This window comes from Orycteropus afer, unplaced genomic scaffold, assembly GCF_000298275.1.
Source record: "Orycteropus afer afer isolate SDZICR_OR568_19922 unplaced genomic scaffold, OryAfe1.0 scaffold00099, whole genome shotgun sequence".
Taxonomy (NCBI): Eukaryota; Metazoa; Chordata; class Mammalia; order Tubulidentata; family Orycteropodidae; genus Orycteropus; species Orycteropus afer.
The window spans coordinates 5,747,757-5,760,254 of NW_006921686.1; the positions used below are offsets into that span (position 1 = coordinate 5,747,757).

The 12,498-nt window shown below is 43.4% G+C and overlaps 1 protein-coding gene across 1 annotated transcript in view; it reads left to right on the forward strand.

The window, feature by feature from the left end:
- The first annotated feature begins 272 nt into the window (after window positions 1–272).
- Window positions 273–12,498, forward strand: part of LOC103198727 (zinc finger protein 235-like) — a 26,480-nt gene continuing 14,254 nt past the window's right edge. Inside the window, exons 1-3 of the mRNA XM_042781281.1 lie at window positions 273–287; window positions 7,759–7,885; window positions 8,824–8,919. Coding sequence (XP_042637215.1) covers window positions 273–287; window positions 7,759–7,885; window positions 8,824–8,919 — 238 coding nt within the window. The remainder of the gene's footprint in view (window positions 288–7,758; window positions 7,886–8,823; window positions 8,920–12,498) is intronic.

Consider the following 12,498-nt stretch of genomic DNA (forward strand, 5'->3'; position numbering starts at 1 on the left):
AGGAGTACCCTGGAACCTATGAGAAGCATTTGGGTTTGGGCTGTTGTGTGCAAAGACATCTGGCTGATGGAGCTCAGTGGTAGCTAGAGTCCAGCCCCTGTTCTCTCTAAGCTGTGGGTAGCTGTATGTGCCCAGAGAAAGGGGACTTCTTTCTGTTCCCATCAAGTGCCATTTGGACTAGCAGTGTCCCTAGTATAACACATATGCTGTCTTTCCCTTTCGCAGTGCCACCTTCCCAGAACTCTGGCTTTCCCTAGGAGGAAAAGAGAAAAATGACTAAGCTGCAGGTACGTTGGATTTGCCAGTTTCTTAAAATGACATCTCGTTTCACAGAGATCGGATGCAGTTTTCTCCTGCTTGGGAAGGATAAACAGTTTCGAAAGGGGTTTGAGGGATTGTTACATGCCAGGCCCTTGGATTTGTTTATTTGCCAAAAAACCAACACCAAACAAAAACAAACCAGGTGTGTGGAGTCGATTCCAACTCATGGTGACCCCATGTGTGTCAGAGTAGAACTGTACTCCATGTTGTTGTTGCTATGTGCTGCTGAGTTGACCCCGACTCATAGCGACCGCTCCTTGGGTTTCCTAGGCAGTATCACTGTGGAAGTAGATTGCCCAACCTTCCTTCCGGGGAATGGCTTGAACCGCCATCCTTCTGGTTAGCAGGCAAGTGCCTTAGGGACTATGCTCCCAGAGGGTTGTCAGAGACTGGTTTTTCAGAATAAGGTCACCAGGTCTTTCTTCCAGGGCATCTCTAGGTGGACTCAAACCTCCAGCCATTTGATTAGTGTCTGAACACATTAACCATTCGCACCCCAGAACGCAGTTTGCAAAAAGTAGTATAAAAACTGAATCAAACTATGGAAAAGTGAAAAACAGCTCCCACATACATTATCAACATGCTTAGCAATCAGTTGTTTTCATTTTCCCACATTCCTTTTTATTTATAAGTCTATATTTGTATTTACAAGTTTATGTTTATAATCAGGATTTTGAATTTTTTAAGTTTATTTTTATATTCTCTACATGTTAAGTGACCACATCATTTTTCATAGTTTACCTAATTTTATTTTTCCCTATTCAAAGACATTTCTGTGTGGTGTTTTTTTTTTTTTTAAATCACAATTTTAAAGAACTTTGCAGTGATAATTTTCCAGTCAAAAATTCTAATTCTGAGAATTCTGCTGTATTCCCCCTTTTAAGTTCTTGGGACTCAGTTATTTTCTCATCTTTGGTACCATGTATTTTGTGGAAAAAAACACAAAATATGGTTTTATGCAGGAGGGTCCGACTGATACTGAACTCACAGAAAATCTTTTTAGTTGTTTTCAAAGAAGAGCTAGAGTCTTCCTTTAATTCTAAACTAAACCACATGCCTGCTGTAGTTAAGTATCTATTGTAGTCATTAATGTGTTACTATATTTTAACTAAATTCTTACTTAGTTTTAAGGCAAATAGCGCAAAGACACTTCCCAGACATGTACTCCATTGAGCAGCTGTATGAGGATGTCTTATCTGCTTTTAAACATAAAGAAAAAGATTTGTGAGCCTGCAGACACTTCCAGAAGTCTTATCAGTGTTCAGTTGACACTAACGTTTTATTGCCCAAGCCATAGGTTTGAGGTGTTCCATTCGGATGAGAGGAGACCCTGAAGGAAAGAGTTCTCCATTCAGGATCCATGGCCACGTTGTGCATGGGCCTCCTTTTCTTAGAGATGCGGAATTCCAAGAACACTGCCCTTCACTGGTTCACTTTCTCAGTGCCCATCCCTACTTCATCAGATCAACTAGTCATACAGCACAGAGATACTCCGTGCTCCAGCTAAAATCAATATAGACATGAGCAGTCTTCAGATAAAATTTCTTAATTTATGTACACAAAACTATGAGACAAATAGGAAATGGTGGAGGAAGGAGCAATAGATTATATATGAGCAGTGTAGTAAATTACTTAGTGTGGCTTTTCTAGCCATAAGTCTTTGTAAACTCTGTGGTGGAATTTGCTGTGAGCAACTGAGGAGCTTCTGATTGTAAAAGTTATCTACCTGGGGTATTTCTGTTGGGCTCAACACAAAGCAGTGTCCTAGGAGGTTCCTGCTCTCTCTCAGCTGCTTAGAATTCTGATGTTATGATTGGTTAGTTTGGCCACTCTGCCAGGCTCAAAAGGAGCCCTCCTAGAGGCAGAAGCAGTCTCTCCCTGACTGCTGGCTGAGAAAGATGTGCTGCTGAAAGAGACATGCACTTCTGAAAGAGACATGCGCTGCTGGGAAAGAGACGCAAGAGACATGCATTACTGCGTGAGACACTGAGGGACACGCACTGCTGGGGGAGAGACTGTGAGAGACTTGGCTGAGAGACGGTGGGCTGGGAGAGAGACTGAGCGTTTTTCTTGAACTTGGATTGTAGCCTGGTGCTTCCCTAATAAACCCCATAATCTGTGAGCTCTGTGTGGCCACTGCAGTGAATTGTTGAACTCAGGAGAGAGGTGGTGGGTGCTTTGGGAGGAACGGTTGGAGAAAGGGCTGGAGGGAGGCAGCATGTCTGGCCTTGGGACTAGGCCTTGGCCTATTGTTGGTGATTCTGTCTTCCTCTTGTGGGATTAGAGGAGGTCAGAACATGTGGCCTTCCTGCCTTTTTAGCAATATGGTAGAAAAAGGCTTAATATTTTCAATAAGAATCTTACTGATACATGTCGTTGTTGTTAATTGCTGGCAAGTCGATTATGACTCATGGTGACCCCATGTGCAGGGTAGAAGCCTCCGTAGGGTTTTCTTGGCTGTAATCTTAACAGAAGGAAATTGGTAGGTTTTTCCCCAATACTGCTGGTGGTTTAGACCCCTAGCTTTTAGATTAGCAGTCGAGCATAAACGGGTTATGCCATGTAGAGAACCCTTCCTGAGGCATAAGATACCCCAATAGGTTTATGAGGAAAGGAAATGAACAGTGTGTGAAAATATATATATAGCAGTAGATGCCCCTTAAAAATACATTTAGTGGACATTTTTTTACAAAGAGCTCTTTTTACTCCTTGTCAAATGACCCCAAATTTTAAAAATTGGATAATGTCCAGTTGGGGACAGAACGTAGAGAATCAAAGACACTTATTATGTCTTCCAGGAAGAGATATTTGGGAAGATTACCATTATACTAGCAAAATTATAAAAGTATTTATTTTTTGACAATGCAGTTATTTCTCATGGGAATTTATCTGTGGTGCATTGAATTGCTTGGTGGGGCCCTTCTAGCCATGGTCTTTGTGACTCCCACCAGACAACTAACTGGGTGGGACTGTGCAGATAAGAGGTACTTGTGGCCCACTGAGGGGATTGGATAGTTTGGTGATAATGTAAATAAGGTGCATGGTACCCTTGTCTGGGTGGGACCATGTAAATAAGGTATATGGAACCCTCGCATGGGGATTGGTCAGTTTTGCCATCTCACTAGGCTTACAATGAGCCATCCCAGAGGCAAAAAGGGCAGCTCACTAACATCAAGTAAGAAGAGCCAGGAGTGGAGCATGTCTTTTGGACCAGAGATCCCCACAGTGAACCTCCTCAATCCAGGAGACAGAGAGCTGTGACACCAGAGACAGTGAGAGATGATGGGAGGCAGAAGAACCCAGAGACTGGCACGAGACAGAGCGGTGGTCTTCTTGACCTATGGAGTGAGAAAGCTTGTGGGCAGAGTGGGGTGCCTTTGTTGGCATCTATCTTCAGAACTAAAAGAGTTTTGTAATACTTGCCTAAGCAAGACAGAGGCCAAGGAGCTACATGGCCAAGAGGCTGAGGGCCAGACAGAAGCATGCCTGTGGCACAGCTGAGAAGCAGCTGTCCTGATTGGAGAACTGTATCTTGAGTCATTTCTGATCCTGAATTGTGAACTGTTACTCCCCCAAGAAACCCTCTAATCCTGAGTATTTTCTGTGAGTTCTGTGTGGCCATTGCCACCGATCATTGAACCCAGCAGAGAAGTAGAGAGTGCTATGGGAGGGATGGTTAGTATCAGCTTTGGTAAGAAGATTGGAGGGTGGAGGTGTCTGATGTCTGCCTCATAGGAATCAGCCTTGGGCTGTTGTTGATCATGATCTCTCTCCCCACCTTGTGAATTAGAGGAGGTCACATGCTGCCCTTACTCTTTTTTTTTTTTTTTTAACATTATCCTAGCAAAATAACTGGACAGGTTGCCTGAGATCTATGTAAAAATAGGTTTTTGCAGCATTGTTTAAGTATTTCCAATTATTTCAACTATGGTATACACATTTGGAATGGTTTAATAGATTATAGCTCATCAGTTTTTTTTTTTTTTTAATTTTTATTGTGATTTGGGTGAAAGTTTACAGAGCAAATTCATTTTCCATACAGCAGTTCAAGTACACTTTGTCCCATGACATTGACTGCAACTTCCCACAATGCAACAGCTCTCTCTCTTCCCACTTCCTCCCCATAGTTACCTCTTCCCTGTGTCTTTCTCTCCCATGTACTCCTGCCCTCTGAGCTGTCTCCTTGTGCATCCACAGCCCTTCTATTGGTCCATGATTGATCTCTCCAAGGAGTGTATCTACCTCAGGTAAATGTTCAGCTCATATGCCTGTCTTTTGTTTGGCTGGAAGCCACAGGAGTGGGTTTAATTCTAGACCTGAAGGGCAGCTAGAGGCCATAGTCTGAAGTGTTTCACCAGGCTCTATCAGACCAGCAAACCTGGTCCTTTTTTTTAAATGATTTTGAGTTTTGTTCCACGTTATTCTCCCACTCTATCCAGGATCTCCTACATAGATCTCCCTCTGTGTGGTTGATAGTGGTAGCCGGGTACCCTCTAGTCTTCTGGTCTCAGTCATATAGGCTGCGGATCGCATGGTGTACCAGTCCCTTGGACTAATTATTTCCGTGAATCTTTGGTTTTCTTCATTCTTCTTTTTCTTTTATGCACTTTATTTAAATATAATTTATGTACAGTGAAATACACAAAACTAAAGTGACATGGGTCAATGCATTTTTTTTTTTTCAGTGTTCCTGCTCCTCCCCTCCCATCCCTGGCAACCAACAAAGAAAGTTTCCCTCCATATATAAACCTTTCCTTGACCTTCCACAACAATGAACTAATACTATATTTGTCATTCTGTGATTAACTTATTTTACTCAGCATAATGACCTCCAAGTTCATCCAGATGAACTGCAGTGTTTTGCAGACTATACATTATTCCTTAGTGCTGCATAGCATTCCATTATGTGTATGTACCATAGTTTGGTCATCCACTCTTCCACTGATGGGCATGTAGGTTGTTGCCATCTTTTTTGCTATTGTAAATAGTGCTGCAATGAACATGAGTGTACATATATCTGTTCCTGTCCTGGCTCTTACTTCTCTAGGCTATATACCTACTAATGGAATTGCTGGGTCAAATGGTATCTCCAATTCCAGCTTTCTAAGGAATCACCATATTGCTTTCCACAGTGGTTGTATCATTTCATAGTCCTACCAGCAGTGTATGAGAGTCCCAATCTCTCCACATTCCCGCCAGCATTTGTTATTTTCTGTCATCAGTGCTGGGGTTAGATGGTACCTTATTGTTGTTTAGATTTACATCTCTCTAATGGCCAATGATTGTGAGCATCTCTTCATGTATTAGCTGGCCACCTGAATATCTTCCTTGGTAAAGTGTCTATTCATGTCTTCTGCACATTTTTCAGTTGGATTGTTAATTCCCATTCTTCTTTGCTCTGGACGAAGAGAGACCCATCATTGCATTTAGATAGCTGCTTACAAGCTTTTAAAATCCCAGTTGCTACTCGCCAAAGTAGGATATGGAACAATGTTTTTGTGTAGTATGTTATGCCAATTGATAGCTCATCAGTTTTATGTAACATACACAACCAAGAATGGGATGAAATAGATGATGATAGTAATAGTAACAGCTGATATTTGCTAGGCACTAAGTTCTTGGCATATATTTACTCATTTAATTCCTACAAGGATGCTGATTTAAGTACTATTACAAAGTATTAAAAGGAGTTCTAGTGACACTGTGGTTAAGACATTGGGCTGCTAACCAAAATGTTGGCCCTTTGAACCCACCAGCTGCTCCCAGGAGAAAGATGAGGCACTCTGCTTCTGTAGAAATTTACAGCCTTGGAAACCCAATGCAGCTTGCTATGAGTCAGTTGACTTGAAGGCAGTGGGTTTGGTTTTTTGGTTTTCTAAAGTATTAAAAAGCAAAGATGTTACTATAAGGAGTAAAGTGCACTTGATCCAAGCCATGGTATTTTCAGTCACAGCATAGTGGCTAAGGCACTTGACTGCTAACCAGAAGGCTGGCGGTTCAAACCCACCAGCCACTCCTCAGAAGGAAGGTTGGGCAATCCTACTTCCGTAGTGATACTGCCTCGGAAACCCAAGGAGGGGTCGCTATGAGTCGGGGCCGACTCGATGGCAAACAACAACAATAACAACAACAACAACAACAACATGCATGTGAAAGCTGGACAGTGAATAAAGAATGAAGAATGGATGCCTTTGAATTGTGGTCTTGGCAAAGAATATTGAATATGCCACGAACTGCCAGAAGAACAAACAAATCCATCTTGGAAGAAGTACAGCTAGAATGCTCCTTAAAAGCAAGGATGGAGAGACTTCGTGTCACATACTTGGGCCATTTTATCAGGAGGGACCTGTCCTTGGAGAAGGACATCATGATTGGCACAGTAGAGGATCAGTGAAAAAGAGGAAGACCCTCGAGGAGATGGGTCGACACAGTGGCTGCAGCAATGGGCTCAAACATAGCAACGGTTGCGGGGATGGCACAGGACCAGGCAATGTTGTGTTCTGTGGTAGGTAGGGTCGTTAGGTAACGTAAAGGTGAGACATTTGTCCAGGGTCACTCAAAACCAAACTCATTGCCACTGAGTTGATTCCAAGTCGTAGCAACTCCCATTGGGTTTCCAAGGCTGTAAATCTTTATGGAAACAGACTGCCTCATCTTTCTTCCATGAAGTGGCTGGTGGGTTCAAACCACCAACGTTTTATTTAGCAGCCAGATGCTTTAATCACTGTACCACCAGAGTGCCTAAGACTATGGCTAGAAGGGCCATATTATGTAATTCTCTGCACTGCAGCTCTTAACCTTGACACTGAATGCTACTGCGATTGTGATATGGCTTGTTACTTGAGAGCACAGGGAACTAACTTCATCCCACCACCAGAAGGTTACTGAAGGCCAATTAGGTCAGCAAGCATTCACAAAATAGTGGTATCACCCCGTGAGAGAGGGAGATAGCAGTATCAAACACTGTCGGAATGGCATTTGGCACTTCAGTCACATTGTAAAATATGTGTATGCCATGTTTATTGTATAAGATATTTTTATTTTATTTTCCTTTAATTAACTTATTTGGTAGCACTTTTGTTATGATTGTGGAATGGGAGTCCCCAGGTGGTGTAAATGATTAAGTGCTGGGCTGGTAACCAAAAGGTTGGAGGTTCTAGACCACCCAGGGGCAGGCACCTCAGAGAAAGCCCTGACAATCTGCCTCTAAAAAACTACCCATTGAAAACCCTGGGGAGCACATTTCAGTGACGCACAGGGAGTTGCTGTCAGTTGGAATCAGTTCTGCGGCACTGGTTTTGCTCTTTGAAGGGGAAAGGGAAGAACTCTACTAAAAGTTAACTCCTGGTTCCCACAACCCCTCTCCACCTTCTCAGTGCTGTCCTCCTTGCAGGGGACATTGGTTACAAGATTGAGATTGTGTCTTTGATGTTGTAGGAAGCAGTGACATTCAAAGACGTGGCTGTGGTCTTCTCTGAGGAGGAGCTGGGGCTGCTAGACTCTGCCCAGAGGATGCTGTACCGCGACGTCATGCTGGAGAACTTCAGGAACCTGGTCTCTGTGGGTGAGGACAGGCACCCTCTGTACCTGACCATTAGCCCCTGGTTTCTTAGCAATAAGGAGCTCTGGTGGTGCACTGCCAAAGGCATTTGACTGCTAACCAGAAGGTTGGTGGTTCAAACCTACCAGCCACTCCACAGAGGGAAGATGGGGCAATCTACGTCTGTAAAGATTTACCACCTTGGAAACCCAATGGAGGTTCCTATGAGTCAGAATTGACTTGATGGCAGTGGGTTTGGTTTTTTGGTTTTCTTAGCCATAGCAGTGATGACATTTTGGGCCAGGTAACTCTGTTACAGGGGGCCACCCTCTGCATTGTAGGATATTAGCAGCATCCAAGGCCTCCACTCATTTAGAGGCTCTGGGAGACATAGAGACGCAAGTGTGCCAATCCCTTTGGAGCCTAAAGATAAGACATTTCTGGTCTTTGTTCCAAGGTAACCATTTATATTTCATAAATGAACTGTAAATGAGCAGCTAAGCCTGGCTCTTCCTTATCTCACGGTAGCCTTCAAAAAACGGTGAGTCATGATCCAGTAACAGGTCGTGAAACTTTTTAGGTACGTTGGGTCAGCATTTTTGTGAAAAAATAGAATAGAGTAGCAATATCAGAGCTCCTTGGCCAGAAGGGTACACATTGTAGCAAAAATGGTCAAAAAAAGGAGTATGAATCTCTGGAAGGATGTGATGAGAGCGAAAAAAAAAAACACAACTGATTAGAAACAGTTCATTTAAGTCTTTTATTTAAGTCATTTACATATTTGTATGCGTGTGTACTGGCTCATGACATTAAATGTATTTCTTACAATGGGTCAGACTTTTTAAAAGTTTGAAAAACTTTTTGGTGGAGAAAAACTTTAGATTTTTATGGGACTGGCAGCAAATCTTTCAGATATCTTTGCCATTAATGTTTTCATTTAAACAAATCTTGTGTGTTCACAGGACATCAGCCCTTCAAGCCAGATGTGATATCACAGTTGGAGAGGGAGGAGAAGTTGTGGATGAAGGCGTTCCAGACCCACGGAAGCAGGCATTCAGGTGAGGACGGCGAGGCCTTGGAGGGAAGGGCCCCGTATTCTGCCTTCATTCTGGAGAGGCTCGCCACACAGCTACCAGGGATCCTGTGGAAATGTCAGTATCCTCACGTCTCCTTTGCTTCAGACCCTCCACTGGCTTCCCACTAGACTGTAAAACCCTGCCAGGCGCTAAAACCTCTGCTCACTCGCCTTGCTTTGTTGTCGTTTGCTGTTGAGTCGATTCCGACTCTTGATGACCCATGTGTTACAGAGTAGAACCGCTTCACAGGGTTTTCTTGGCTGTAGTCTCAATGGAAGCAGATTGACAAGCTGTTTCTCGGTACCGCTGAGTGGGTTCGAACCGCCAACTTTCAGGTTAGCAGTTGAGTGCAAACCATTTGTGCCACCCAGGGACTTGACTTCACTTGATCATTTTATTGTTGGGGTTGCTTTGTTTTGTTTTGATGTTTAGTTTTATTTTTGGTGAAAATAGAGCAAAGCCCGTGTCCATTCTACAATTTGTAGATATAACAATCCGTGACGTTGGTTACGTTCTTCACGTTGTGTCAAAAAAACCAAAAACCAAACTCCCTGCCATTGAGTCGGATCCGACTCACAGTGACCCCTCCTTGGGTTTCTGAGACGGTATCACTATGGAAGCAGATTGCACAGTCTTCCTTCCAAGGAGTGGCTGGTGGGCATGAACCGCCCGCCTTCTCATTTCTGTTCTAGTTGTTTCACTTCCATTTACTTAAAACTCCTTGCCCCCTAATCTTACCATTTATGCTTTAAAATACTTTGGTCTCATATAGATAATTGTTTTGTTTTTTAAAAGTAATACTCAGGGGTGACAATCTTTAATCTTTAAAAGACTAAACTATTACTTAGGTTAAAGGTGACTTCAGGGGATAGTTTCAATTCAAGGTTTGATCTCAAGGCCATAATCCTGAGGGCTCCTCCAGCCTCAACAGGTCTAATAAGTCTGGATTCTTTAAGAATTTGAAGTTCGGGTCCACATTTTCTCCCTTTTTTTAAATCAATATTCATCTCTTGTATCCCCCCTGATCAGAACGTTCAGTGGTAGCTGGGCACTCTCTAGTTCTTCTGGTCTTAAGGTGGAGGAGGCTGTGGTTCATAGAGATAGTTAGTCCTGTAATCCAGTCCTTCTCTGATCCTTAGGTTTCCTTCTTTTTTGTTCCAGATGAGCAAAGACCTATAGTCCTATCTTAGATGACTGCTCATAAGCTTTTAAGACCCCTGACACTACTCACCCTACTAGGAGGTAGAGCATAAACTTTAAGAACTGTATTATGCCAGTTGCCTGGATTATCCCATAAGACCACAGCCCTAAGCCCTCAAACCAAGAGAACTGATCCCTGGAGGTGATTGGTTATATCCAGTTAGTATCAGCATCTGTAGAAGCTCTGGTAGCATAGTGCCTAAGGCACTTGACTGCTAACCAGAAGGCTGGCGGTTCAAACCCACCAGCCACTCCTCGGAAGGAAGGTTGGGCATTCCTACTTTCGTAGTGATACTGCCTCGGAAACCCAAGGAGGGGTCGCTATGAGTCGGGGCCGACTCGATGGCAAATAACAACAACAACAACAACATCAGCATCTGTAGCCCCCACCCCCTTTTTTTGGTTGTTGTTGTTGCAAAACTGTACACAACCTAGCATTAGTCCAGTCATCCCTTTGCCCATGTACAGCTTATTGACGTCAGCTACAGTCGTGCTGTACAAGCTTCACCCACATTTGGTGCCATCTTTCCCATTTGTACAAGGAAATGTGACTGCTACCCAGGGAGTACTTCTCCCTCTTCCCACCCCCTTCCCACCCCTGGTCCCTACTAATGAACATCAGTTTCCATGCATTTACATATTCATGTCATTTCATAAAAATGAGAGCATACAATGTTTGTCTTTTTATGATTGACTTACTTATTTCACTCCAGGTTCACCCACACTGTAAGATGTTTTGGGAACTCATTTTTCTGTGCCTGCTGAGTAGTATTCCCTTGTGCGTGTGCACCACAATTTACTTACCCATTCATCTGTTGATGAGCACTTAGGTTGTCTCCATCTCTTTGCCGTTGTGCATAGTGCTACGATGAACATGGGTGTGCATATGCCTATTCGTGTCATTTCTGTTAGATCCCTGGGGTGTGTGCCTAGGAGTGGAATTGCTGAGTCGTCTGGCAGCTCTCCTGCTAGTCATTTGAGGAGCTGCTAGACTGTTTTCCACAACAGCTGTACCATTTTGCATTTTCACAGCAGTGGATGAGGGTTCTAATTTCCCCACATCCCCTCCAACACTTGATATTTTCTGTTTTGTTTTATTTTAATCTTAAGTATCCTCAAACCAAAACCAAACTTACTGCCATTAAGTCACTTCCAACTCATAGCAACCCCATTGGGTTTCTAAGGCTGTAAATCTTTACAGAAGCAGACTGCCCCATCTTTCTTCCATGGAGCGGCAGGTGGGTTCAAACCACCGACCATTTGGTTAGCAGCCAAATGCCTTAGCCACTACACCATCAGAGCTTCTTTAGGTATCCTCATTCACTGCTGTCGAGTCAGGTCCGACTTACAGCGACCCCTCCTTGGGTTTCCGAGGCGGTATCACTATGGCAGTAGATTGCCCAGTCTTCCTTCTGAGGAGTGGCTGGTGGGTTTGAACCGCCAGCCTTCTGGTTAGCAGTCAAATGTCTTAGGCACTACGCCACCAGAGCTCCTAGTAAACCCCAGAGTTTGTATTTTACCCATTTTTTCCATTAATACTCATTCTCCTCTAGAGTCCAGTCCAGGGTACCACAAAGCCTTTAGTTCTTATGTCTCCCCAAATCCCTCATGATCTGTGACAGCTTTTCTTTCTTCCCTCATTTGCATGACATTGACAATCTTGAGATAGTTCATCCATTTTTAAGTGTACAGTTTGATGAGTTGACAAATGTATCCAGTCATGTAACTAGTATCGCAGTCAAGATGAAGAACATTGCTACCACCCAACAGAGTTCACTCATGTCCATTTGCACTGTCCCTTCCCCTCGCCCTTGATGCAACCACTGTTCTGCTTTTTGTCACTATTTTCTAGAAATTTGTACAACTAGACTCATGCAGTGTTATGCATTGAATTGTGTCACCACCCAGATATATGTTGGAGCCCTGACTTCTGAACCTGTATATATAATTCTATTTGGAAATAGGGTTTTCTTTGTTATGTTATGAGGCCATATCACTGTAGGGTATGTCTTAAAACTAATTGTTTCTGAGTTTTAAGAAGCAGCATAGACACAGACTAGTGAGCACAAAGTGGGAGGAGACATGCCACGTGAAGTTTGCCAAGGAACCGAGGGGTAGAAGCTGAAAGAGACAAGGATCTTCCCCCCAGACTACCAGAGAGCAAGCAAGCCTTCCCCTAGAGCCAGTGCCTTGAATTAGACCCAGACTCCCAACTGGGAGAAAATCAATCTGTTCTTTAAAGCCACCAGCTTGTGGTATTTTCCCATTATAGCTCTGGTAGCATAGTGCCTAAGGCACTTGACTGCTAACTAGAAGACTGGCACAAGCACTTGACTGCTAACCAGAAGGCTAGCGGTTCAA